This window comes from Idiotropiscis lumnitzeri, chromosome 6 (genome assembly GCF_059441095.1).
Source record: "Idiotropiscis lumnitzeri isolate Australia: NSW breed Sydney's pygmy pipehorse chromosome 6, RoL_Ilum_1.0, whole genome shotgun sequence".
Taxonomy (NCBI): Eukaryota; Metazoa; Chordata; class Actinopteri; order Syngnathiformes; family Syngnathidae; genus Idiotropiscis; species Idiotropiscis lumnitzeri.
The window spans coordinates 3,523,501-3,549,941 of record NC_142396.1 but is presented as its reverse complement, the minus strand read 5'-3'; the positions used below and the strand labels follow the sequence as shown (position 1 = coordinate 3,549,941).

Below are 26,441 nucleotides of genomic sequence, written 5' to 3'. Positions count from 1 at the left end.
CATCAATGAAAAGGACTCTTGTCACTTGAGGCCAAATTCCCGGCACACTTTTAGTGGTCCGCATGTGATGGTTTGAATGGAGAACATGTCCGGTGGCGGTGGTGTCGGCAACGGAGGCCTGTAGGGAGCGCTAGTGAGAAGGATAGCGCTGAGAGATGTTGATATTGCCCTGTAGGTGGGGCTAGTGCACCTCGCAGACGTCCGTCCCCGGCCGCGAGGACGCGCTAATGGGAACAAGAGAATCATCTGGCAAAGCGGAAAATGGATTTTCCAGGACCTGTTGTGTGGCCGTCAGTGGAGCCTGGTTTATCTTCACCGTTGTCATGATCCAAATAGTTCGGGGAGACGAGTCGACAAGCAGGAAATGAGGGAGTCTCTTTTCTCCGCAGTTCCTCTGACAGACGACGGACATCCTTTCCCAGGTCAGACATTGTTTTAGTTTTGTTTTTATTTGCCTTCCTCAACATTTTTTTCCCTGTCCATCACTATATGCCCGGCCATCCGTGGTGCGCGACAGACATCAATTCAAATTGTATTGGTGGCCCGTCACTTTTTCTCTCCACACGCATGTCAGAATTTGGGCCGTCCGTCCTCTCGGCTGGCCTTGGGGGCGTTCGCCTCAGGATCCGCCGAGAAGAGCCGAACAAAGTGGCCGGGGCAGAGGAAAGTCTTCAATCTGCTGACGTTGGACGAGCTCAACAAAAAGTTGAGAAAATTGATCTTGACCTTCAATTTCTCGCCGTTACCTTGTTTGACCTTGTGTGAACATTCGTCTTGCTCTCTGTGACTCTTGCAGCCTAATGACGACGCTCAGCTGAGTGGCCGCTCCTGTCTGGAAGACATCGTTCCAGAATGTAGACAAAAAAGAAAAGAAACATTCCAAAGTACAAACGTCGTTCATCAGTGCGGTTGTCGTGCATTTCACCCCAGACTCAATATCCCGTCTCTCGTTAGGTATCAGGTGAGCCCGCCTAGTGGAGGCAAAGCGATACCTCGGGAGGGAGTGGAGAGGCTTACGGAGAATTAATTCTGACAGGCTTGCGGTTGGTACAAACAGCGGCGGACAAAAGCAGCAGCAGCAGCAGAGCGAGCGAGAAAACAACAAGGTTGCGTCCGTCTTTCAGCCGCTGACCGCCGTCGTCCAGGTGAGCTGAACGCGCGTCTTCCGCTCGGTAGCACGCTGCAATCGTTTTGAGTCCGCCTCAATGAAATCCCCCAATCGGGTTTGAAGAGGGTCAGCTGCGTTGCTGGACGGCGACAAGACCGTCTTGTGTGTTCAGTGGCAAGTGCAAGGGTGACTTTCCCTCCTGTTATCCCTTCAAATGGTTGTTGGCGCACGGACGAATGCTTCGGCTCACTAATCCACTTTGCCCCGCAAACCCATATTTGGTTGCTGTCTTTCTTTCATTCATTTAGTCGACGGTGTTAAAATGATTCCATATGCGTGTTTTCTTGACTTGGTTTGAATAATTCGTTTTAGTATTTAATCACTTAGATGTATTTTTTTGTTTGCTTTTGATTAAAAGAGACACAAAAAGCACAAAAGTTAGGAAATAAACTACTTTTTCCCCACATAACTACAAAAAATAAAATACATCCTGAGGTCAAACCGAATGAATAAAAAATGTTTTCATCTATTTACTTTTATTAGTGGTTGTTTATTTATTTTTGTAGTCATTTAGTTTCGATTAAAACAAGTCTCACAATGTTTCGATGGGCCTTTTTTTGTGTTCCAATAGAAGTCGTGCAACTAAATGTTTTGAAATCACGTGAGCCGATGTATTGACTTGTTTACTGCCGCACGTGTATTCAATCGACAAGTTGTCAATTTTGATTGTTGGTTGAAATCCAAAGAATCAAGACGACAGCAGGCGAAGGCTCGGAAAGGGATTAGACGACTGCAAACCCTCGAGCACTTTGAGGCCACTCGGTCAAGTTTGGCAGGCATCCCATTCGAGTACAGGTGAGGTTGGTGATATATAAGGAAGACAAAAAAACAAAAAGAAAACACACAGACGTGACGAGGGGAACTTGCCAACACCTGTCAGTGGGAGAAAGCAACGAAGAACAAAAACCTGATGACTGGACTGAGGTTGCTTTTCCCCCGGGCCATTTTTGACTCTTCAGCCCGGCAACTGAAAATGGATGCATCCTTTCGTCTGCTCGTTGACTGGATGACATGATTTAAAAAAAAAAAAAAGAAAAACAATCACGGTAGAAAATTGTTTGATATTTCCTTGTTGTCAGATCAGCTCCATGTCGTCCACGCTGCAGCAGCTCATCATCCCGACGTGCGTCGGCGCGCCCCAGCCGCCCCGCAACAAAGTAACGGTGGTGGGGGTGGGCCAGGTGGGAATGGCGTGCGCCGTCAGCATCCTGCTCAGGGTGAGTGATCGAGCGGCATGATGGGATGCCGGCCGCCCGTGGATCAGCGTGCGTGCGTGCGTGCGCAGGAGCTGGCGGACGAGCTGGCCCTGGTGGACGTGATGGAGGACAAGTTGAAGGGCGAGATGATGGACCTGCAGCACGCAAGCCTCTTCCTCAAAACTGCCAAAATTGTGGCCGATAAAGGTAAGCTTGCGATCGTGCTTTCTTTTTGTTTGTTTTTTTTTGGGGGGGGGGGGGGGGGGGGGATGCTCAAGTAGCAGGTTGCCCCATTTGCAGGCGACTTTTAACAGGAAGATCCACTCAAGAATTTCAACGCGTCTTTAATGTCCGGAGCAGTAAACGCATTCAGCGGAAGCCCTGTTTAGTAAAATGGATCCTTGACGTCTGCCGCCGTCAATGGCAGCGATTGGCTCAAGTGAGCATGCGAATGGAGTTTGTGCTGTGGCTGTCGGACCTGCTGAGCTTGTTGTGTGCGGCGCGTGCACGTGTCAGACTACTCAGTGACGGCCAACTCGCGCGTGGTGGTGCTGACGGCGGGCGTTCGGCAGCAGGAGGGCGAGAGCAGGCTCGACCTGGTGCAGAGGAACGTCGACATCTTCAAGCGCGTCGTCCCGCAGATCGTCACCTACAGCCCCGACTGCGTCATCCTGGTTGTGTCCAACCCAGGTAAAACACTTGCACTTCTTCCGTTTTAGCTTGGGAGCGTGTACACGCACACACTTTTATACTAACCGTATACGTATTTTTTGTTTTTACGTTTTTTTTGCTTTTTGTATTTTTGCTTTTACATACATTTATTGGGTTTCTTTGTACATTTGTTTTATGTCTGACAAAATGTCATTTTAATTATTTATATTTTTAGAATAATTGTTTTACTTTTTCATGTTTTTGGTATTTGCATTTGATTTTGTTTGTTGTTTGTGTTCTTTTTAATTTTGACTTTTTTTTTTACATTTTTCATTTATTTTTTGGTTTCTTTCTTTTTAAAATATATTCTTGCTTTTTTGTGGTACTTTTTCACATGCATTTTGTTTATATTTAATTATTTCTGTATCTGAAAATATTGTCTCCTTTTTCTTCCTTTTTTGCATGTAATCTCAGTATTTCATTTAGCGTTTTTTCATTTTATTTTTGGAATGAATTCATTTCTTTGAACTTGAGACTCAACACGATTGTTTGTCCCAGTGTGACTGCGTTTTTGTCGACAGTTGTCTTTGGAAGTGGCCTTGCGAATGGTGTCGTTTGTTTGCCGTCTAGTGGACGTGCTGACGTACGTGACGTGGAAGCTGAGCGGGCTCCCGAGGCAGCGCGTGCTTGGCAGCGGCACCAACTTGGACTCTGCTCGTTTCCGCTTCCTGATGGCCGAGCGGCTGGGCGTGCACCCGAGCGGCTTCCACGGCTGGATCCTGGGCGAGCACGGTGACACCTCGGTGCCCGTGTGGAGCGGCGCCAACGTGGCGGGCGTTGGCCTGCGGGCGCTCAACCCTAACGCCGGCACCGACGCCGACCCGGAGAACTGGAAGGAGATGCACAAGATGGTGGTGGACAGGTGAGACCAATCCGATTATTTTTTTTGACAATGACAATGACTGCCGCTTACTGAGCTGTTGTGACCATCTTAAAAACGTGGCAGAGACTGTTGAATTCTTCACAATGTAAATCATGTGTTTTGCATTTTGGGACTGTATCTTAAGGAAAAACATGACCTTTTTTGATATATGGTTTTTTAAATAATTGTTATTTTCTTTTTTTTAAGGGTGGGGCTTCACTGCCCCCCCCCTCATTTCCCCATCTTATGAATTTTTTTTCCCAATGCATTTCAATCATCTCCGTCAATTAAACGCTGAAATTTGCTATTGTGGGCTTGCCCGGTCCCTTTTGGCGCCGAATAGCGGGCGTCCACTGCGATGCATTTCCATTCATTTCAATGGAGAAAGCTGATATGAGTATTTGAGTCAGGGAACGACAAGAAATTCCAGACTTAACCGTTTGTACACAAGCCACGAAAAAGCCGAATTTTCTACCTGTCAGCGCCTACGAGGTGATCAAACTGAAGGGTTACACCAACTGGGCTATCGGGCTGAGCGTGGCCGATCTGACTGAGAGCATCGTGAAGAACTTGAACAGGATTCATCCCGTGTCCACCATGGTGCAGGTCAGTATATCGATTTCTTTTTCCTCCCTCAGAATTCCGAAAGTCAAGCGCTGCGAAAAGGTTTTCAAAGCGCTTCCACATTTTGATCGTTCTTCCGAAAGGGATGAAATCATGAAATGACGGTGTCGTGTGCGGCAGGGCATGTATGGGATCACGGACGAGGTGTACCTGAGTCTGCCATGTGTGTTAAATGGCGGCGGCGTGGCCAGCTTGGTCCACGTGAGCCTGTCAGAAGATGAAGTGGCGCAGCTGCAGGCCAGCGGTGGCGCGCTGTGGGACATCCACAAAGAGTTGCACAACCTCTGAGTGGCCTGCGGGGGGCAGTGGCGGGCATGCTTAAAACATAACCCCAAAAAAACAAAACAAAACGTAGTTCCAAACCTATTTGAAAACTTAAATACAATCAAGCGTCACATGTAGCGCAAATAATGTATGCATTAGTGTTTCTGTGTTAGATACGTGGCTTTAAGTGGTGAGGCCTGGTGTTGGGCTGCACGTGAGTGCCGAGGCGTGAGCTGTGGCTGACAGTAGCTGTCGTGAGTGTGCCTCTGGTATTTTATAGTTCCCCTGAAGTTCAATAAAGAGGTGAAAAGTGCATTGGTGACTGCGTGTGTGTGTGTGTGTGTATATATATGTATATATATATATATATATGCATACTTTGCAAAGCCAAATTCAAATTGAGTACCATATTAGCTGTGCATCATTATTACATAATTTCCCAACAAAACAGCGTGCAAAAATGACAACTGGGCCTTGCAAAGCAACACTGCTGAAGTGTGCTGCTTGTGATCACAACTAAATGGACTGTAGAAGTTTGGAAAATTGTTTCTAAGAAAATGCCTGTAAAAATAATTCTGCTTAGATTGTATTCAAGGATCAAAGAAATTTATTAGAACAGTGTCTGAATTGAAATATACTTCCTATTTGGTGGATTCCAACATATTATCCAATCTGTTATAAGCTTGACAAAAAATAGTTGAAGAATGTGATTAATCACAATTTCAGATTTTTTTGCAATTAGGTAAAAATGTAATCAATTGACAGCAGTTTCTTGGAAAGAAATGCAGGCATGTACATAATATGTATAAATATTAAAAATATGAAAATATGACCATTTGTTCCAACATCATTTAAAGAAGGACAACAAATTGTACATTTATTTAGATTTGCATTCTTAAGAGCAGAAACAAAATCAAATCAAGATGAACAGGAAACATTCATTGTTTTCAAAACGTCTCACAGAGTGAGTGCGTGTGAATTTCAAAAGGACAAGTTGATGAGGGGGGCGCTGTTTTCCTTCTTGACTTCCGGACTCCACTTGATGAGCGGCGAACTTAAGTCAATCAGCTGCTGCAACACAAAACAAAAACTCCACATCACGTCCTGGCTGTGGGGCTACAAACAGGAAAGAGCACCTAATCCCAAATAATATTGCGTGAATACGAACAGGAAGTAAAAAACTTTGTCTCCATGACAACAAATGTTCGATTCGATTTAGTCGGCATTTTTTTTTTTTTAATTATGCGGACAAAACAGCAACCGCGTGATTCTCGCATCATGTTGCATAACAGACTTCAGTGGTTCCATCGAACCACCGAGCATACTCGCGCTAACACACTCACACAAATAAATAAATAAAAAGGCAAATTTCCAAATATTGAACTGTAAAGATGCGAGGATGTCACTTTAGTTGGGACCTGGACCCGCTACAGTCGTTTGTACCTGCATGGCGGCACAGTTTTTGCTGCTGTTGCGGATCAAGTCTGGGGTGTTGCTCAGGTCGATGAGCAGTTTTTCATGCGTTGCGGGCGTCGGAGCGGGAAGGTCCAGCAGAAGAACCTGAAAGAAAGAGGCACAGTCATTCGCCACGTCAGGTCAGCCGGTGCCGGGCGGTCCGAGGCTGACCTCCTGTTTGGTGCTCTCTGGCTGGATGAGGTCTTTGCTGGGTTCTGATTGACCCGAACTGGACGGCCCCTCGCTCTGCGGGCTCTCTGATCGGCTGGGCTCGGCAGGAGGTTCCTCTTCCAGGCAGAAGGGCTGCACGTCTGCAGGCTCTGCGCCATTAGAATCAGCCGGGACGGGACTACGTATCGCCAAAACAACGGTTAGCGCGATTTGCAACCAGTTCTCCGGCGCTGCTGTCTGCCACTCACCTGAGGCAAATCCTGTGCCCGCAGTCTGAGTCCGAGACAGCCAGCGTTCTGTCGGGTCCGGAAGTTCTGCTGTGGCTGCCGGGCGTCGGCGTGGGGATGGCCGAGGCCCGGCGTTTTCGTGGCGTGGGCAGACCGGAGGGACGCAGCGAACGCACCTGCAGAGGCTTGCTGACTCCAGCAGAGGGCGTCAGCGGGCCACTCGACACCTTTTGTTGAAGGCTAACCGGGAAGGAGCAGATGGGTGCCGTCTTAAGTACGCGCAATGGCGGCGGACAACAGTTGGAGCGCACTGATGTGCAAACATTTTGGGCCACGTGTGTGCTTTACTGACTGCTAATAGTTAGCCATTAACACCAATATGCTAACAGTTAGCCATAGCAACCAAGTGCTAATTGCTAGCTAGCTATTAGTTCCAATACAAACAGTTTGCATTTCCAGCATTCGGTCATTAGCAATGACATCCATGTGCTAGCAACTCACCTGTCCATACTGGCCACCGACCTAAGTGACTTTGATTTGAGCACCTTGGAAACATCGGGAGAACAAAAACCTTCGCAAGTGAAAAGAAAATGATGAAACGTTTGAGCAAAAAGTGTCAAAAGTTTCTTCATGCAGTTCCTGACCTGCAAGTGTGACTCCCCTGCTCGGTGTTTGTGTCTGGCCTAGCGCTGCAGGTTTATATTTTGCCGTCGGTCCGTTTGAATTCCGAGCTGTGGCGGCTGATGTCTTGTCCGAGGTACTTTTTGCAGGCGTGGCCTGTCGTTGCGGCGTGGTCCTGGCAGCTTTCACCGTCTCGGACAACTTCCCGGCTTGGCTGGCTAGCGTGCTGCTGCCGCTGCGGCGGCGGCCGGCGGTGGGGGACGATAACGATGACGACTGCGCCGTCGTCATGACAACACCCATACCAGAGCGGCGTTTGTTTTGATTGGCAGGTCGGCTGACGTTGCCAGGGACGACGGGGCCGGTGGAGGAGTTCAGGTTGCGCTTCTGCGAGGAGTTCAGCTTACCTGAGACAAGCAAAACGTAAACAAGACCGCTAACTGATAGCGCTTGGCCACTTCCTCTCACTCGGGTCATTTTGGTTGCTTAGCCACTTGCTGCCAAGATGTACTTTCCTCGATGATTAGCATTAGATACGATGTGCTAACCTTTGCCTTGCGGTTGTGTTTCGAGCCTAACGCGTCCCAGTATTCATGGACTTTATTGTGTTAGCAATGAGCACACCTGTGGCTGGGGACAAGGACAGGCTGGAGTTGAAGCTGGACACCGAGGACGAGGATGACGACGTGTTGCGTCTTTCTGTGGGCTTCCTGCTCTGATGAGGCATCGCCTTCATGCCGGACCGCACCACCTTCGTGCAAGAGACAAAAAAAAGGATGATTTTGGATTGCGTCAACCAATCAGAACAGAGCTTTACCTTGGTGGGTGGAGCCAACGTGCGATTCTTCCCCACCATGCTGGAGTTGAGCGACGAGTCGCTGACGTCGGAAGCCACGCTGGCGGAATCCGACAGAATATCCTCGCAGGACTTGGCCCGGCGGGCGAGATCAGGACTCGGACTCGGTTTACAAGCCGATGCCACCTGGAGCGGAGAAAACAACGTTGGTGACGTCACCTCCTGAGCAGCAGGCGGGAAAATTCCAAGAACCAACTTTGCCAGGCGGTTGAAGTCTAGCTTTCTGGACGGCGGCGCCCCTGCCAACTGAAGCGGAGGTCCTCGGGCCGGCCGGTTTGCTGGGCAGGAGGGCACCCAACCCGGCTTTCCCCCGGAGCGCCGCCCTGGTTTTCACGCCGCCTGCCGGGCTGGAAGTGCTGAGCCGAGCGGAAAGACGAGTCACAGGGGCGGCGCGGGCTCCCGGATCCGTGGCGGTGTTTCCCTGCTGCAAGCGATGCCGGATAGCTGGCGGCAGGTCCTTCAAGGGACTGTCCTGCACCAAGAAGGTCTGACGTTTGATGGGGCTGCACAGGCTGGGGGGCGTCGCCAGCGTATCCAGTTTGGCGGCGTTCTCCTGGATGAAGTGCTCCGCGTCTTCAGGGACCGGGGCGGCGGTGTCAGCCTCATTCTCGCCCCGAGGCTGCTTGCCACGCTGCAGCTGTTGGGCCAGTCGCTTGGCTTCCTGGCACACCACGTCCAGCTGGTCTCCCGAGAGCGGACTCCAGCTGGTCTGCGCTCCGTCATCCACTCCCTCCAGGCGGGATACAAAGTTAGCGGGCGCACATTTGGCCTGATGGCGGTGTGGGTCCACAAAGACATCATCTTCGTCGGAGCTGCAGACAGAAAAGCTTGGTCAAACTGCTGCAAGGTAGCACCAATGACTGGCATGATTAGCAGATTTTTTTATTCATTAATTTTTATTATTATATTGTATCTGTTGCTGAATCGGGCAGCATTCTTTGTAAGTACCGAATGCCGTGACTAAAGGTGAATCCGATACCTGTTAACGACATTCGTTTTACAATATTAAATTGAGCTAGATTCTTTTTTTTTTTTTTATATTATTGCTTGTGTGATCAATTTGTTTTGATTTGTCAGGGAGAATTGTGTCATCTGACTCAATTTAACGTAATCTTTGACTGCATTTCACTCATTGGCCTTAAATTCAATCTCACTACAAGAATTTGTGTCTGCCTTAAAAAAAATCAAATAAAACTCAGCCTTAGAAGAACTCCACTTGGTTCCATTTCATCTGAGCCTATTGTACTATTTCGCAAATCTAAGTAATCAATTTAAGACCTTGTGACGGAATTTACATGTATTCGTTTACATTACATTTGAGAAGATTTGTTGTTTCTCTTAAGTGCTGTTGTCCAATCTCGGAATTTGAACATTCCAATTTTATATTAGCAATCAGTAAATTTTGTAAAGAAAAAAAAGTATGGTAACGGTTTAATGTTTAATTTTTCATAAAGCGGACACGTGGATGCGAAAGTTACTACCTGTCAGGTGACAGAGAAACATCGAAGTCGAACTTCTCGTCCAGCAGATAAATCACATCTGTGGTGACACACAAGCGTCAAACCTTGAATGATTCGCAAAGGAGAGAAGGAAGAAAAAAAAAAAACACTGTGGTTGTTCGGACTGGCTGACTGACCGCTGCCTGCTCGACGCGCCATCTCGCTGCTCCTTCTTCTCTTCTCTCCACCTGCAGGTACAATCACAATAACCGTTTCAATTAACTTGTCAGGATGTCAGGAACTCGATACTTGAATAAGAAATCAAATCAGCACGAATTGAAAGCTCAACTCAACAAAGCCGTTAGCTTGTTCGCGACGTCTTCCTGCAAAAACCGACACGGAACTCGAGCGTCGTTTGTCGTGTTGATCAAGTCATCAATGACAAATCTTTTCAAAAGTTTTCTTTTGACGACAACCACCAAAAATTATTTTCTGCTCGCGATGCAACACACAACAATTCAAATGTGCTACGCTGCCAGTCACGTTACTCTCGCGCTCTGTCATTGGTCGGAATGGCGTGACGTCATCGCGGTATGAATTGTGGGGAATGTAGTCGATGTCGGCTTTTTTTTTTTTTTTTACGGGAAACGAGAAGAATAAAACTACAATCTGGAATCAAGTACCATTGTTTATTAAAATCTTGAGGGGGTTTGAGTATTGATTGTGTGATAATGAATGTTATTAAACATATCGTTTAGTCTTAATTTTTTATTAAAGGAGGAGACCGGTTAAATTTAATCTCCCATGCAGCAATTGATTAGTGTAGAAGGAATAAAAGGCAAAACAAATTTGTTTGTGTAGCAGATTTGATGCAGTCACTGATGGTCCTTCTTGTTGGGGTAACGCATTACAAAAGTAACGCGGTACAGCCATACAATACATTTCGGCAGTTACCAGGTTAAGAAAACGAGTTCCTCTCAGGTTTTTTTTTTTTTTGCAATATCATTACAGTGATAAGGGTAACAAGTTACATATTTCGCAATCTTGACACAACTTTAATTCAACACTTTGAAAGAAATTGCAGCGTGTTTCCTCACTTATGGAGGACTGAAAGTGCAAAACATATATAAATCAATAAAATAAATACTCCATTTAGTTAAAATTGTAATGGATAAATTAATTGTTTCATTTGTTCATTAAATATGGAATTAAGTAAATCAGATAAATAAATAAAAAAATGCTAAATGAAATAATTTAAGGATCATGAATCAAATGATTCATTTATCAATTAATTATGGAATCAAATAAATCAATGTGACATTTATTTACTTGATAAAATATCCGTTCCAACAGTTATAATAAAAAATAAAATGTATTGATCAAAGGCGGTAATAGAGTCGAAGCATTTAATATAGCCAACACGATAGATCACATTTTCAGACCTGATTCAAATGAAGTGAGAGTTTGAGCAGATGATGTCAGGACGTATTCGGGGACAGGTGAGCAGCAAAACAACACAATGCTGCTTCACTTTGTTTGCTTCTGGTTCTGAGAACAACACGCGGAGATGTAGATCGGTATCCCAAGTATCTTTCGACCAGGATCCAGCAGACCTGAACCCTGTGGCCCTGCCGCATGGAACTCTTGATCCTTTCAGACATTGGTCCTTAATCCTCAATACTCGGAGACCAGGAAACTTGGTATCCCTGGTCCCCGTGATTGTGATCCCTGTAGACCAAGTCCACCTGGTTTCTATAGCCCTGACTTGTGCGCGCGTGCGTGTGCGTGTGCGTGTGTGTGTGGGCATGTGGGCGTTTCTCCTGCTGCGGTTGGGCGGCGCCTGAGCGTCAGTATTGACTGAGGCCACAGATTGTCTAATTAGATTACGCGAGGCTTTCGTCAGATAATCATTTAGCCTCCTGCAGCTCCAGTTTTTGTCCCGCCATGGAGAGCAGCTCGCGGGGAGCTCGCTGAAGGTCAAATTGCTGTTGCTGCCGCCAACTTGAGCACTTGGGACGCTCCGCCGTGTGTATGTGTGTGTATGTGAGGAGCGCTGGCCGGGTTATGGGCACTTGTGGGACGCTGCTCAGTCTAATCGAAACATCGCTAATTCTCGCTGCTCACCCGAGGCCATGGGGGAGGTTTGTGTAAGTATGACTGCCTTCAGTGCTATCAATTCTTAGTCATTAGGAGATAAGCATTACTGTGTCATTGTGAAGCTGCTCACTTGTGGGCACTATTCCAGGCAAGTTTTTATTTTTTATTTTTAATCCTATACTGCACATGGTGACATTTATTATACACGGACATCGACGACTAGTGCAGAGAAATGCTTTCACGGTTTCCCCTTTTTTTTTTTTTTAATCATTCCAGTTCAGACGTGAGTGAAATTGACCATTGAAAACTAGAAAAAATGAGAATAATACGTAACGTAATTTGGATTTATTAGGATTATTTCCATGGTGTTAAATATTCATATCATATTTTTTTTTTTTCATTTTTATCTTGGTATTGTAGATATATTGCCATCCTACTACGTGCTGGGTCAATTCTATATTTAGATATTTATTTATGTATTGCTGGCGTCAGGCCAAAACCTCCTAAGTCAAATTTTGATGATTTGTTTTTTCCCCGAAATCTATATTGTTGGTCAGTCCACACGTGTTGTGTTATTTTGTCGCATGACTGAGCAATATGAAGTGTTGAAAATGGCTTGCTCTCTTTCACGAAGCAATGCTCATGGTTGAACAAACTTGCCATTTTTTTTAGAATTAGAATTAGAAATCCCTTTATTGTCATTGTACTCAAGTGTGCAACGAGATTAGAGGGCTCCCCTCTCCAGTGCAATACAACAATAATACAGACAAATATATCAATTAGATAAATACATTTTGGGCGTTTTGGAGTTCCAAGGTTTTGGCCCGACGTGGGCGATATATGAAACCGATTGGCCCCTTGACCATTTTTGAAGGTTACAAGACGGCAAAAATGGAGGAACTCGTCAACAAGCGCATTTGATGACTTTTGGGCCGCCTCCTCGTTGCGCGTGAATGCTTTTAAGACGCCTGTAGCGTAAGTGAGCAAGTGTCGGCCATCGCGGCCATTTGGCCGCGGCGTCGCCTCGCGCCGTGACTTCCACCTTCCCTCTTTTTTCTTTGCGTCCCTCCGTTTGTGCCGGCTCAGATTAACGCTGACTGATTGACACAGATTACGCTGCGGGTCACAGGCGGCAACCCAACACGGACGGATTCAAGTGTGAAATGATGCTCACCGTGGCAGATGTGGCGCGTCCTAAGAAGTTTGGCGAAATTAGCAATGCGTAACAGTTTTGGACGTTCAATACAATGGAAGCATGAAAAGAAGTGAATGGAGGAGAAATTGTCACGAAGGTTCCTGGCGCAGCTTCTATTTTGCATTCTCAGCTATTTTACAAGTGCAAAAACGTGCTCGCGGCACAAAATGGTGCACGGCTGATGTGACATCATCGTGTCATGTAAGTGGAAAAAGACGGCACGTTACACAAACGTGGCTCATGCTCATTTTTTGTCAGTATAAATTGTCATACAAGTGGGAAAAGAAGCCAACCGTAGGACGTCGGTCAATATGTGCTCAACACATTCCTTTTTTGAACAAAGAAGTTCGGTGCGGCGTTGTGCCCGCGGTTGAAGCGCATCTTTTTCAGACACGAACCAACATTCAAGCAAGCATTAAAGGAAGTTGACCGCGTTGACTCGTAACCGCGGGCATATTTTTTGACAAAATGTCAATGAAATGTTTAAAAAATCAAATCAAAGATCGCATCAATTTATCGATTTAATCGGCCAGAAAGTATCATATTCAATGACATGAAATTAAATGGAATGAGGTTGAAGAGTAGAAAATGAAATAAATCAAGTGAACTGAACTGTTTGTACAATTGAAAATGCATTTCAATTGATTGATTTATTTTTTATTTTTTTTTAATGGATTGGAATGTCTGAAATCCAATCAAATGCTGCAAGTCAACCGATCAAAGCGCGGATGTCATAATTTGCGACATGCGTCCACAGTCGCAGAGTCCTCGTCGCCAGGCCGACCTCTGAGCGCGACCTCTGAGTTTGACCTCTGAGAAGGCCGTCGGCGAGGCGACATGGCCAACAGCTCTTTCCGCGGTCGCCGCGGCTCCGCCTACCTGTTCAGCTGCTCGCTTCAGGAGCTGCGCTCGCTCATGGAGCTGCGCGGTGACGACGCCCGCGAACGCATCCGACACAGCTACCAGGACGTCGACGGACTCTGCGCCAGACTAAGAACCTCTGCTCTCGAAGGTCAATACTTGCTAAGCGTGCGTGTGAGGCCTCGTGACTGTCTTTTGCGTGATGCGCTTGAACGCAACGTTCGCCACAGTCGGCAGAGGTGATTCAATGCAATCAAATGGGGGAAATATTTGCTCCTAAACTTTGGTGGAATACAAATCAGTTTTTAAGCATTTAATAAATAAAATCTTAATGCTACTTGTTGGCAAAATCTAAACGGATGGGCTATAGTAATGAAATAAAACAAAGTCAAAAGACGTTCATTGAAAAAGAATCGTCATTTAACTAACCTCAATGGAATCCATTCAATTCAACTCCAAGTCAAGATTTTCGTCGTGATACTTGTTGGGAAAACAAAATCGGGTTGATTGCGGAATATAAAAGGGAAGAACTAAATTCAGGATGATGCTGACTTGTCAACGAGGCACGCCCGCAGAGGGAAAAAAAATATCAAATAGTTTTTTTTTATTAATTATGATTTATTAAGTGGACTTATTACATTCTGCAAGGACCCAAAAGACTCTTGAGAAGCTTTTCAAAGGCTGATCGGGATGCCGAATGATATCGAATGCCATAGAATTCCGCTCTCATTTCCATCTTTGAAATTTCAAACAAGAGGCCAGCCGGTGTCCACGTAGAGAACGCGTGTCGTGTGTCACGTCATCTTGCCTTGTGACATTTGCCTGCCGGCCGGCCGCCATCATTAATTCATGGGCGAGAATCTTGCGCATGCTCGGTGAGCGCCGCAAGTCGCTGGAAAATGTCAGCGACAGCTTGAAGAAATCCATCCAAGCTGCCTCCCTTCCTCTGTGTGAGCGCGCGCACCATCAATCAGACGAGAAAAAGGCCTTTTGTGCAACACGTTGATGGCATAGGCAGACATTTTGAGGACGGCGCTCGCCTATTCAGCTCTGCCACTCGACAAAAGAACAAAGGTCCAAATCAAATGAACTCGCAAACCAAACTAACTTGGCAGCACGTGCCACTGCTCGTACGGGGCATTCGACGCGACTCCAATTTGGCCTCGGTGGACTTGACCAGGCGAAAAGTGTTGTAACGTGCACGTGTGTGTGTGTGTGCGCACGTTGAGGTCTGGACGGTTCGTGGGAGGACCTGGAGCGTCGGCGGCAGGCATTCGGCCCCAACGTGATCCCGCCCAAGAAGCCAAAAACCTTTGTGCAGTTAGTGTGGGAGGCGCTGCAGGATGTGACGCTCATCATCCTGGAAGTGGCCGCCATCGTTTCGCTCGGCCTTTCTTTCTACCGACCGCCGCTCGCCGACAGGGACAGTGAGTTCACTTTCATTTGCTCTCGCTGTCACCCGCGTCCCACGACGCTCGGAATGCACCGCGGAAAGAAAGCCGCGACACTGACATTTTCAATTTGAACGCCGCTTGAAAAATGAAGTCGCGCGTTCGACGACTCAAGCATCTCACGCTTCGTTGAAATTGCAATGATGGAACGTGCGCGTGCGCGCGTGTGTGTGTGTGTGCGTGTAGGTTGCGGGAGTGCGGCGGGCAGCGTGGGCGACGAGGGCGAGGCGGAGACGGGCTGGATCGAGGGTGCGGCCATCCTGCTGTCGGTGGCGTGCGTGGTGCTGGTGACTGCCTTCAACGACTGGAGCAAAGAGAAACAATTCCGAGGCCTGCAGAGTCGCATCGAGCAGGAGCAAAAGTTCAGCGTGCTGCGCGCGGGGCAGCTGGCGCACGTCAAAGTGTCCGACATCGTCGTGGGCGACGTCGCGCACGTCAAATATGGTCAGTTTGGGGTGACTCGCTGAGAGCCAGCCGACGACAAACGAAAACTCATTTGAAATAAAACAAACTCACGACCTGACACATTTCACGGCGAACGAAGCTCGCCTTTGCGCTCCGGCGACTCCCAAATAAAGACCGACTAAAAACTCGACGGAGACGCCAAGCGACCGACAACGTCTCCCGGAAACTAACTGACCAGGAAAGCGACTCCCAAACTGACTGAGCGACAGATGAACCGATCATGCGAAGACAACTGCGAGCGCCAGCAGTCACGTGAAACGAATAAGAAAGAAAAACAAACAAACAAGCGACGCGCATGACCGACTCGAAACACTCCCGCTTCCCCAGGCGACCTCCTCCCCGCCGACGGCGTCCTCATCCAAGGCAACGACCTGAAGATCGACGAGAGCTCTCTGACGGGGGAGTCGGACCACGTCAAGAAGAGCGCCGACAAAGATCCCATGTTGCTCTCAGGTGCTCCGCTTTCATTGGATGCCGTCTTTGCGCTCTCGGCCAATCGTGTCGCCGTTGCAGGCACTCACGTGATGGAAGGCTCGGGCAAGATGGTGGTGACGGCGGTCGGCGTGAACTCTCAGACGGGCATCATCTTTGCGCTGCTGGGCGCCGGCGAGGAAGGCGGCGACGGCGACGACGACAAGGCCGAGAAGAAGAAGAAGAAGAAGAGGAAGGAGGAGCGCAGGAAGCGGGAGAAGAAGGAGAAGAAAAGTACGTTCTGCCGTCACAATTGTATTTACAAACAGCACCTTCTTGTTTTCCAGGTAAAAAGGCCGAAAAAGGCGAGAAAGGCGAGCGTTACCTGCTCGGAACCAGATCCGACCGCGTCGGTCCGGTTCTGTCCTGTTACTCTGTCACCTTCTTCTGCTTCTGTCTTCTTTCATCTGCCTCAAACTGATTTTGTCTCTCTTCGCGTCTAACTCCGGGCAGCTCAATCCTGTTCCTGGAGGTCCGCCGTCCTGTCCGTTCGCCATCTCTGCCTGCTGCGACACGCCTGCTTCAAGTTGATGGCCATCCTGAACATTTGAATCAGGCGTCTCGCAGCAGGCAGAGATGGCGAACGGACAGGACGGCGGACCTCCAAGGAACAGGGTTGAAGAACTTGGGAATTGAACTTCTTCTCGTATCAGCGTCTAACTCCTTCTTTCTGCTTTCAAGCCGGTCCCGTTTCACGTATGTGTCGTGTCTCTGTCCTGTTCTGACGGCTGCAGCGTTTTGCTGACAAAAACAATCTTTTTTTTTCTTTTGTTCACCCACCTGCTCCTTCTTCTGTGGTGATGGCCGCTGCCCGCCCGTTTTGCTGCCGCAACGCGCCTGCTTCAACTTGGTCATGCTCCCGCTGAGCTCGCTGATCTTTTGAATCGGGCGTGTTGAGTTGTAACACCTGACAAACGGGGCCAGGATCGCTGGATCCGAATGATCGGCAACCGTCCAATCAAGATGTCAATCCATCGGCCTTTGGCTTCTTCGACCAACTTTCAAGCATTTTTGCTTCATCGACATCAACAGTTTCCAAATATCGAGGCCTTCTTTGCTGCCCTGCAACCAAACTACGAGATGGTCGATTGTGAACCGGGTCACGGACAGGTTCTCGGTCAGGTTCCTGGATGCGAGCGAACCACGTGGCACGGGTTGACCCCCGTCGACCAAGAAACCCCAACCCCCCCCGGCGGCAGGTGCTCCTGACTCCGTTGATGGTGATTAGGAGCAAGCAGATTAGCTCGCTTAAGCTCAGCGGCTTCTTTCTTGACGACGGAATGGGCCGCTCCCGCTGCCGCTTCTTCTTCTTGTCCACTAATAACCCATTGGGATCAACACACACACACACACACACACACGAGCTTTTGCTGTCACACCTGGTTAGCCCCCGTTCAAATAGCTCAGATCGGAACACGTCTAATGTCATCCCGTCGAAAATCCCGCTGAGCTGCAGTCTTTCTAATATTTGGATCCGTTTGTGCTTCAACGTGAACGGAACGTGACGACTGTCCGTCAGTCAGTTGGGTCTGAAACGTGAGGAAGCGAGTCGCCAAATGTCATCTGAACCCAACGTGACGTTTTGTCGACAGGGAAGAGCAAAGAAGGCGCGGCGGTGGAGATGGAACCGCTCAACGAAGATGCCGAACCCGACAAGAAGAAGAGCAACCTGAGGAAGAAGGAGAAGTCGGTCCTTCAAGGGAAGCTGACCAAGCTCGCCGTGCAGATCGGCAAAGCAGGTACGAAGGATGCAAAATGCGACCATTTTTGGAATCCTTAAAAAGCAAACTTCTCCATCGATGGGAAGCTTCGAAAAATTCAGTTTCCCTGAGCGACGTGAAATTTGCTCGTTTTGTCTACGGCGAGCGGACTGACAAAAAAGGCTCAAGAGGCCGTGCTCCAAAAGACACCGGAAGTCAAATAGACAGACGTCGCAGGGAGCATTTCCAAAATTGTCGTCTTTGTCGTCATCGCTGCAATTTAAAAAAATTCAGCCTTCGAAAGCAGTTTCACTTGACAAGAAGAATCAAGTAGGAAGAGGTCACGCCTGAAAAGACAAAAAAAAAAAAACATTCAACCCTGAAGCTAATTGCCATGAAATTTGGCGGCTTATCTCGTAGGAGTAGACCCTCCCAAAAAATCAAGGAAGTCTCCCGACTATTTGGTTGGAAGCAGCCATTTTTTCAGCTCACAAACTCAATTTCTTTTGGCTGCCAGCGCAAGTTTGCCATTTTGGCAAGAAGTCTCCATTTTTGGTCATTTACAGGAAGCGTCCAAAGATGAGCTCTAGAGCGCCACCTAGAAATGCTTTGAAAATTCCGCCCCTGAAGCCCGTTTCATTGAGTAGCTTAACATTTGCGCCATCGTGAGTAGACCCACACACAAAAAAGAAAGAAAAAAAAAGTCCGCAGAAGCCTTCATGAGAATTTTGGACATTTTGGCTCGGTCACCATTTGAGGACGAACTCGGTAGCAGCGTCCAGAAATGCTTTGAAAATTCCGCCTTTGAGGCCACGTTGACTCGGCGACTTGATATTTGGGAAGCGCGTTGAGTATATCCCAAAAAGTCCCGTTTGACAAGCCAAACCTGCTCCACCGCCAGGCCTCTTCATGTCAACGCTGACCGTCATCATCCTGGTGGTTCGCTTCCTGGTCGACACCTTTTGCATTCAGGCCATTCCCTGGACCTCCGAGTGCGTGCCCGTCTACATGAAATTCTTGGTCAAGTTCTTCATCATCGGCGTTACCGTGCTGGTGGTCGCTGTGCCCGAAGGTCTTCCTCTGGCGGTCACCATCTCGCTGGCTTACTCTGTCAAGGTCGGTCACGTCCCAAATCTCCATGTCAAAGGAGCTCCTCAGGGAAGTGTCGGAGGTCCCTTTTTGTTTTTTTGTTTTTTAGAAAATGATGAAGGACAACAACCTGGTGCGCCACCTGGACGCCTGCGAGACGATGGGCAACGCCACCGCCATCTGCTCCGACAAGACCGGCACGCTGACCATGAACCGCATGACGGTGGTCCAGGCCTACGTGGCCGGCTGCTACCACAAGAAGGTGCCCGAGCCCGACCTGATACCCGCCAAGATCCTAGACCTGCTGGCGCTTGGGATTGGGGTCAACTGCGCCTACACCACAAAGATTATGGTGAGATGATAAAAATAGGCTTTCCGTTCAAGACCTTGAGCCGAGTCGTTGTGGGATGGATGCCAGCGAAGTTGGAAGCCACGCCGATCTCAGATCAGTCCAGAGGCTGCCGGGCCGTGCTTTGGTGTGGTGCTGTGAGCTCCTGCTATTATTCCAATGCTATGATGTCACACTCGGGTGGTGCACCGTGACGTCGTTGGAAAGCCGCCGTACCGCGATGCTCCGATGTCACACTATGCTGAAGTGACAAAGATTGAACCACACGGGTCACCTCCTTTTTTCTTGATTTCCTTTTGTTTCGCGCAGCCCCCCGACAAGGAGGGCGGTCTTCCTCGCCAGGTGGGCAACAAGACAGAATGTGCCTTACTGGGACTGAGCTTGGACCTGCGACGGGACTACCAGAGCATTCGCAACGACATCCCAGAGGAGAAGCTCTTCAAGGTGTACACCTTCAACTCGGTCAGGAAGTCCATGAGCACCGTGCTCAAGAACCACGATGGCAGCTACCGCATGTTTAGCAAGGGAGCCTCCGAGATCCTGCTCCGGAAGTAGGTCCCAAATGTGCAAATACGTCACGCGACTTTGCTTCACCCACGTCTTGACTCGTTTGATTTCTGCCGCCGTAACTTGCGACTTGCTCGAAACTTGGACGGTCTTGAGACTGACTTGCGCTTGTGACTTCATCCCTCAATCGGCCTCGCCCTGACTCCGCTTCCGACATCCCTGTGACCGCCCGTCCCGTCCGTCCTCGCAGATGCTGCAAGATCCTGGCGGAGAACGGCGCGGCCAAAGCTTTCAAGCCTCGCGACCGAGAGAAATTGATGAAGATGGTGATCGAGCCCATGGCGTCCGAGGGCCTGAGGACCATCTGCCTCGCTTATCGGGACTTTGCGGCCGCCGACCAGCCCGACTGGGACGACGAGTCCGACGTCCTCGCCGGACTCACCTGCATCGCCGTGGTCGGCATAGAGGACCCTGTCAGACCTGAGGTATCTGCAAATAAAATTCCACGCTTTCAGAGATTTAGGATCAGAACGGCGAGGGGGGGCGTGGTGGACGGCCGGTTAGCACGATGGCCTCGCCATACGAAGGCCGTGGGTTCGATTCTGGCTTCGACCTCTCCGTGTGGACTTTGCATGTTCTCCCCGTGCCTGCGTGGCTTTTCTCCGGGTACTCCGCTTTCCTCCCCATTCCAAAGACATGCACGGCAGGTCAATTGGACACACTAAATTGTCCCCCAGCTCGGATGGTTGTTTGTCTGTGTGTGCCCTGCGATTGGCGTTGTGACCCCGCCGACCGCAACCCTGGTCAGGAGAAGCGGATAATGAGTGAAAAAAAAAAAAGGAACCCAAGGGGACATTGTGTCGCATTTTTTTGCCATCGAGGCACTTAGTTAGCTTGAGTGTCATGGCAGCGCCCGACAGGCAAGCGACTTTTCGTCGGACAACCCGAAGCATACATTTCCCAGAAAACATCTCGCACAATTTGTGTTACGGCAGCTCGCTGAAGCGCGCGCGTGTCCTAAAAGCGGACAAAGTCCAACAATGGTTTGGTCGCGTGAACAAACATTTTGGGCCGATGGAGCCGTTGAGGTGGTATCCGCTCCGTAACGCTCAATGAAAGTTTTGGTGTCATCTGCGCGTGAATGTCTGAACTTCCTGTGATGTCACGAGGTGCCGGACGCCATCAAGAAGTGCCAGCGCGCCGGCATCACGGTGCGCATGGTGACGGGAGACAACATCAACACGGCGCGCGCCATCGCCAGCAAGTGCGGCATCCTGCAGCCCGGCGACGACTTCCTGTGCCTGGAGGGGAAAGAGTTCAACAGACGCATACGCAACCAGCTGGGCGAGGTGCGCATGCGAGCCGTCCGACAATGCCGGACGTCCGTCGACTTTTGCCGTTGTCGCCGCAGATCGAGCAGGAGCGAATTGACAAGATCTGGCCCAAACTGCGAGTCCTGGCCCGCTCGTCGCCCACCGACAAGCACACCCTCGTCAAAGGTCAGGAAAGGCACCTTTGTGCTTCTTTTGGACTCGATGAGCGAGCGTGAGTTTTGTCCTCCGTGATATGACGTCACTCCTTCTCGTGACGGCCCCTCCCATCAGCGAGGAGCCATAATTTTTATTAGCACTGGACCCCCACAAGTGTGTGGTTCGACACCCGTGAATTTGCCTATTGTGGATTTATTTGACATTTTTTTGTGTGTGTGTGGGGGGGGGGGGGGGGGCGGGGGGGTGCAAACCTCTTTTGCACGCCGCTGCTGCTTTCATATTTGATGAATGAATGGTTGCCCCCCGTCAACGCTGAGGATTCGAGCACTCGTCAGCGGCTTTTCATGCAGTCTGTCACCGCGTCTCGATCGTCATCAGGCATCATCGACAGCTCGGTGCTGGAACAGAGGCAAGTCGTCGCGGTCACCGGAGACGGCACGAACGACGGGCCCGCCCTCAAGAAGGCCGACGTCGGCTTTGCCATGGTGAGCGATGGCGGTCGTCCAAAATACGCAAATTGCTTCCACGACTTTCACGACAAAGAATACGAGATCAAGGAAAATCGGCAAATAAAATCACATTTGAAAATGAATACAATGATAACAAAATGGAAATCATGAACATAAAATGAAATAAAATAAATCAAAAAACAAAAACAATTGAATACCATGAAATCATTTACTACCATTGATAGCTGAAGACGACAAAAGATCCATTTTCTTCCCCCCTTGGCTGGGAGTCAATTAGTAGTTAAAGTCAAAGAAGAATCCAAATAGATACACCTACAAAAGTCAAAAATGAAACTGACTGAAACCAGAAAACGTGAGATCAAAATAAAAGCAATCCATCAAATGGACGACCACAAAAGTTGAACAAACAAACGAAAATCCAAAAGAAAAGCTGAGGGAAAGTCAAATGAAAGCGACGTCATGGAGACGGCATCCAATGCGAGACATTGAAATGAGACGAGATGAGGTGACATGTCGCTTGCGTGGCAGGGCATCGCCGGGACGGACGTGGCCAAGGAGGCGTCGGACATCATCCTGACGGACGACAACTTCAGCAGCATCGTCAAGGCGGTCGTGTGGGGACGCAACGTCTACGACAGCATCTCCAAGTTCTTGCAGTTCCAGCTCACCGTCAACGCGGTGGCCGTCATCGTGGCCTTCACCGGCGCTTGCGTCACGCAGGTGGGTCGCCGGCTCGCTGGCTTTCACTTGGTGTCCTCTCATCCCATCCATCGCGCCCCGCCCCCTCCCCCTTCGTCTCAGGACTCGCCCCTGAAAGCGGTGCAGATGCTGTGGGTCAACCTGATCATGGACACGTTCGCCTCGCTGGCGCTGGCCACCGAGCCGCCCACCGAGGCGCTGCTGCTGCGAAGCCCGTACGGTCGCAGCAAGCCGCTCATCTCGCGCACCATGATGAAGAACATCTTGGGGCACGCCGTCTACCAGCTCGCCGTCATCTTCACGCTGCTCTTTGTCGGTCAGTCCCGGGCGGCGCTGAGAAGCAAAAATCAAGAGGAAAAAAAGAAAAGCCGGAAAGTCACCAAGTCCGAGTCAAATCAGAATCCAAATAAAAACAACAAAAATGCAAAGAAATGCGGGGGAAAAATAAGAAAAACTATTTGTAAAAGTTCCACGGAAATTCAAATTCAAACTTAAAGGAAAACTCAAATCAAAAGGAGCGAGACACTAAAAAAACGGAGTCAAAAATAAATTGTTTTTAAAAAAAATGCAGAAAATGTAAAAGTGCAAGTAAAATGGAAGAAAGCACAAATGAAATCAAACAGAAACTCAAAAGCTATAAATATACGTAAAACTTACAGATAGCCTTGAAAAAACAAAAGCAAAATGACATCAAAAACGGAATATTGATGGACATAAAATTCAAGGTAAAAAAAAAAAAACGAAACGAAAAACAAAACAGGACAATTAAAATGACAAATTCAACAAAACAACAAAAAAAAGTCAAAATGTGGAAAAAAAAAAAAAACAACAATATCTAGGAATAACATTCAAAAATCAAATGTGAAATAAGTCAAACTATACAAGTCAATGTATTTCAATCAAACCAAAAGCTAAGATTAAAAGTGAGACTAGACTTTAAAATGACAAAAAAAAAAAAAATTCAACAGATATGAAAAGTAAATCTAAAAACTTTGCCGAAAAGTGAAAGCGCCTCCCCCTAATTGTGTAAGTGTTGTCAAGCAATTGTTTTGTGCGCAGGCGAGCTGCTACTGGACATGGACTGCGGCCGCAACGCGCCGCTGCACGCGCCGCCGTCGGAGCACTACACCATCGTGTTCAACACCTTCGTGCTGATGCAGCTCTTCAACGAGCTCAACGCACGCAAGATCCACGGCGAGAGGAACGTCTTTGACGGCGTCTTGAACAATCCCATCTTCTGCTCCATCGTCCTCGGCACCTTTCTCATGCAGGTATCGGATTCGGGAGTCAAAGCGTCGTTGAAACGCAACCTTGCCCGCGTTGCCCCGTAAAACTGGGCCAGGTTTTTGCCCACTTTTCCAGCCCTTTGCAAACGGCGCGTTGCCACGGCAACAGCAGCCGACGAATCAATGCGGACGTCCTCCAAAATGCCGCTCGTTCCCCAGAATCCGATGGCAGCGAATTGTTTGGGTGTGCTTGCGTGGCGGCAGGTGCTGATCGTGCAATTTGGCGGCAAGCCCTTCAGCTGCGTGAGCCTGAGCGTGGAGCAGTGGCTCTGGTGCGTCTTCCTGGGCTTCGGCAGCCTGCTGTGGGGACAGGTGAGACCGCTCGGATCGGGACGGGCGCCGGCGGCTTTACGACCTTTGGCCTCTTGCTCGCACCCAGCTGGTGTCCAGCGTGCCCACGCGCTGGCTCAAGTTCCTGAAGACGGCGGGCCACGGCACCAAGCAGGAGGAGATCCCCGAGGAGGAGCTGGAGGAGATGAAGGACCCCGACGAGATCGACCACGCCGAGATGGAGCTCAGGAGGGGCCAGGTGCTCTGGTGCCGAGGCCTGCAGCGCATACAGACGCAGGTCGCCTTCCTTCTTTCCTAGCTCGCTTCAAAACAACCCGGCGCACTCGCTTGAATGTCCTGGCAACATTTTTGGCAAACGCATTCAAAAAAACAAGAGGAGTCCAGTTGGAGGATCAACATGACCTCGATGACCTCGTTGCGACTCAACTCTTCAACACACAAAACAAAATTGTTCCAAAACTCTTTTTTTTTTTTTTGTTTCTTTCCTCTTTGGACTGTAAGGTCAAAATGAACTTTTTTCCCCCAATTAGACTCATGAAATGTCGCCTTCAAATGTCCTTGAAAACTTTCAAGCTAAGAGGACTCTTGCCTCGGTCCTTCTTTTGAACGCGTTCGGAAAACGAGAAAAAAAAAAGCACGACAGATTCACCAAACGAGGAGAGTCCAGTGTGCATTCAAGTCTCTAAAAAAAACAAAAACAAAAACACAATTTTTAGCCAACATGTTTTTTTTTAATTCATTCTAAATATTTTGTCACGGTAGAAATGACATTGGCAAGTATGCTATTAGGGTAAAACAATGTCAGTCAAATCATTTCACCAAAACAAAATTGTTAACCTAAGTCAGTCATTTTAAAACGCTTTCACGAAAAAAAGCAGGAAAATTTTAACAACATTCATTTCAAAGTGACTCGTGATTGACAAGAGCTTGCAAGTTGAGGATTTGGGTTTTTTTTCGTACAGTTCCAACTCGCCCACTTTTAAATTATTTCCAGTGTAATTCCACTGTCTGCCACTAGATGGTGGTCAAATTTCCCCATTGTGGGACTAATAAAGGACATCTTAACATGTGACAGACACTGTGTACATTTAAAAGAAGAGTGAAAACAGGAAGTACAAAGTTGTACTTCCAGCCCAGCCTAGTTTTGATTGAGGACAGTCCTCTTGAGTCCTGCTTTTTAAGGTTCATTTTAGAACGGGCAGCACAAAAAAAAATAAAATAAAATCAACCAATAAAATCAAATCAAGCCGCCAGTTTAGTCACGCCTCTGTAATCAATCTAAATGTGATGGATGACGCTGCCTTGGTTTTTCCTGTTTTCCAGATCCGCGTGGTGAACGCCTTCCGCGACAGCGTGTCCCCATACGAGAACCTGGAGACCCCCGAGTCGCGCAGCTCCATCCACAACTTCATGAGCCACCCCGAGTTCCGCATCGACGATTCGGAGCCTCACATCCCGCTCATCGACGAGCTGGAGGGCGAGGACGACGCCCCCACCAAGCGCAACTCTGTGGCGGTCCCCAACAACAACGCCGCCGCCCCCCCGGAGGGAGAGCGCCCCCTGCTGCCAACCACGCTCCTCAGGAATCAGCCAGCCCCTCAGGCCAGGGCCGCCGGTATGATCTCCGCCAATTCCGGGGGGGTGCCGCCCTGTCCCGGAAGCCCGCTGCACAGCCTGGAAACCTCGCTCTGAAGCAAAAAAGAAAACAGCCGCCTGATTGGTTGAGAACCAGGAAGTAACATTCTTTGCGTTACTAGACTCTTGCAGGTGTGCTTTAGTGGAAGGTGATTTGTTAATCAATAATCACTTAGATATTAACGTGATGAATCTGTGACTTTGTGTTTGTAGACAGCCAGGTTGGTTGGTGGCTTAATTGTATGTTTCGTGTTTTTGAAAAGAAGGAAAAAGGGTTTTAGGTCATGGCTTTCACAATCAAAAAGAGGGAAAATGTTCCAATATTTTCTTCTTATTGAAATTCAAAATTTGGATGTAAAACAGAAAAACAAATGTATTTTGTCATTATTCACGGTCATTCATGGTTTCATTTTTATATATGGAATATAAAATGCCCAGATAACATAGAAATGATACATTTATTGTCATTTTTTTAGTCATTAAAAAATGGATTTGAATTGAATATTTACAATGCATTTTTATGCATACATTTTTTTTATTCACTCGATGTTTTGTTTTTAAATAAATAGCTGTCTGTTTTACACACACATTCTTGAGTTTTCATTACATGTGATTTGAATATGTGTGTCATGTGTCATTAGCCACAGCGCTTCTCCTGTACAGGGTCGCGGGAGATGTGCCGGAGCCGATCCCAGCTGACTACGGGCGAAAGGCGCACTACACCCTGAACTGGTCGCCAGCCAGTCTCGGGGCAGATGATGTGAATATAGTAGTAATAAATTATTATTATT

At 48.3% G+C, this 26,441-nt stretch overlaps 3 protein-coding genes across 10 annotated transcripts; 2 read left to right on the top strand and 1 right to left on the bottom strand.

Moving 5' to 3' along the window:
• Window positions 1–172: 172 nt before the first annotated feature.
• ldhbb (lactate dehydrogenase Bb) lies at window positions 173–5,138 on the top strand. Of its 4 annotated transcripts, none has more exons than XM_088298377.1 (11): window positions 173–422; window positions 575–705; window positions 797–961; window positions 1,037–1,145; window positions 1,855–1,963; window positions 2,253–2,385; window positions 2,454–2,571; window positions 2,881–3,054; window positions 3,646–3,937; window positions 4,420–4,543; window positions 4,682–5,138. In XM_088298377.1, the coding sequence occupies exons 1-11, from the start codon at window positions 365–367 to the stop codon at window positions 4,847–4,849; spliced, it is 1,581 nt and encodes a 526-aa protein (XP_088154503.1). In that variant the 5' UTR covers window positions 173–364; the 3' UTR covers window positions 4,850–5,138. The 4 variants fall into 4 exon arrangements, with proteins under 4 accessions (XP_088154503.1, XP_088154502.1, XP_088154504.1 ...); XM_088298376.1 differs by having other exon boundaries at window positions 518–705; XM_088298378.1 differs by lacking the exon at window positions 173–422 and having other exon boundaries at window positions 659–705; window positions 797–884; window positions 955–1,145; window positions 2,248–2,385.
• On the top strand, window positions 4,421–26,237 carry LOC148334586 (plasma membrane calcium-transporting ATPase 1-like). 2 transcript variants are annotated; one of them, XM_088298370.1, is made up of 20 exons: window positions 4,421–4,543; window positions 13,644–13,898; window positions 14,977–15,174; window positions 15,385–15,642; window positions 15,991–16,116; window positions 16,177–16,368; window positions 17,727–17,873; window positions 18,736–18,950; window positions 19,033–19,275; window positions 19,582–19,823; window positions 20,030–20,264; window positions 20,949–21,128; window positions 21,191–21,278; window positions 21,648–21,754; window positions 22,268–22,459; window positions 22,541–22,754; window positions 23,498–23,709; window positions 23,929–24,036; window positions 24,104–24,292; window positions 25,339–26,237. In XM_088298370.1, exons 2-20 carry the CDS (start codon window positions 13,724–13,726, stop codon window positions 25,705–25,707), a joined length of 3,690 nt encoding a protein of 1,229 aa, XP_088154496.1. In that variant the 5' UTR covers window positions 4,421–4,543; window positions 13,644–13,723; the 3' UTR covers window positions 25,708–26,237. The 2 variants fall into 2 exon arrangements, with proteins under 2 accessions (XP_088154496.1, XP_088154495.1); XM_088298369.1 differs by lacking the exon at window positions 4,421–4,543 and adding an exon at window positions 11,482–11,741.
• gtse1 (G-2 and S-phase expressed 1) lies at window positions 5,676–10,165 on the bottom strand. 4 transcript variants are annotated; one of them, XM_088298371.1, is made up of 12 exons: window positions 9,944–10,165; window positions 9,792–9,842; window positions 9,637–9,694; window positions 8,352–8,967; window positions 8,117–8,281; window positions 7,924–8,050; window positions 7,323–7,706; window positions 7,180–7,249; window positions 6,700–6,918; window positions 6,452–6,629; window positions 6,269–6,385; window positions 5,676–5,896 (listed from the first exon to the last, which is right to left on the bottom strand). In XM_088298371.1, the coding sequence occupies exons 2-12, from the start codon at window positions 9,811–9,813 to the stop codon at window positions 5,807–5,809; spliced, it is 2,046 nt and encodes a 681-aa protein (XP_088154497.1). In that variant the 5' UTR covers window positions 9,814–9,842; window positions 9,944–10,165; the 3' UTR covers window positions 5,676–5,806. The 4 variants fall into 4 exon arrangements, with proteins under 4 accessions (XP_088154497.1, XP_088154499.1, XP_088154500.1 ...); XM_088298373.1 differs by having other exon boundaries at window positions 5,676–5,893; XM_088298374.1 differs by having other exon boundaries at window positions 8,153–8,281.
• Window positions 26,238–26,441: the final 204 nt, after the last annotated feature.

What these genes read in the sequence shown, in the direction of transcription:
- ldhbb (XM_088298376.1), top strand. Translation starts at nt 365, where the DNA reads ATGAGGGAGTCTCTTTTCTCCGCAGTTCCTCTGACAGACGACGGACAT. An exon ending in TTGGACGAGCTCAACAAAAA is followed by an intron (nt 706 to 796) that starts GTTGAGAAAATT and finishes TGACTCTTGCAG; the next exon opens with CCTAATGACGACGCTCAGCT. An exon ending in CAAAATTGTGGCCGATAAAG is followed by an intron (nt 2,572 to 2,880) that starts GTAAGCTTGCGA and finishes TGCACGTGTCAG; the next exon opens with ACTACTCAGTGACGGCCAAC.
- gtse1 (XM_088298371.1), bottom strand. Translation starts at nt 9,813, where the DNA reads ATGGCGCGTCGAGCAGGCAGCG. An exon ending in CGTTGGCTCCACCCACCAAG is followed by an intron (nt 8,051 to 8,116) that starts GTAAAGCTCTGT and finishes TCTTGCACGAAG; the next exon opens with GTGGTGCGGTCCGGCATGAA. An exon ending in TCGGTGGCCAGTATGGACAG is followed by an intron (nt 6,919 to 7,179) that starts GTGAGTTGCTAG and finishes CTTCCCGGTTAG; the next exon opens with CCTTCAACAAAAGGTGTCGA.
- LOC148334586 (XM_088298370.1), top strand. Translation starts at nt 13,724, where the DNA reads ATGGCCAACAGCTCTTTCCGCGGTCGCCGCGGCTCCGCCTACCTGTTC. An exon ending in CGTGCAGATCGGCAAAGCAG is followed by an intron (nt 17,874 to 18,735) that starts GTACGAAGGATG and finishes CTCCACCGCCAG; the next exon opens with GCCTCTTCATGTCAACGCTG. An exon ending in CCTACACCACAAAGATTATG is followed by an intron (nt 19,276 to 19,581) that starts GTGAGATGATAA and finishes TGTTTCGCGCAG; the next exon opens with CCCCCCGACAAGGAGGGCGG.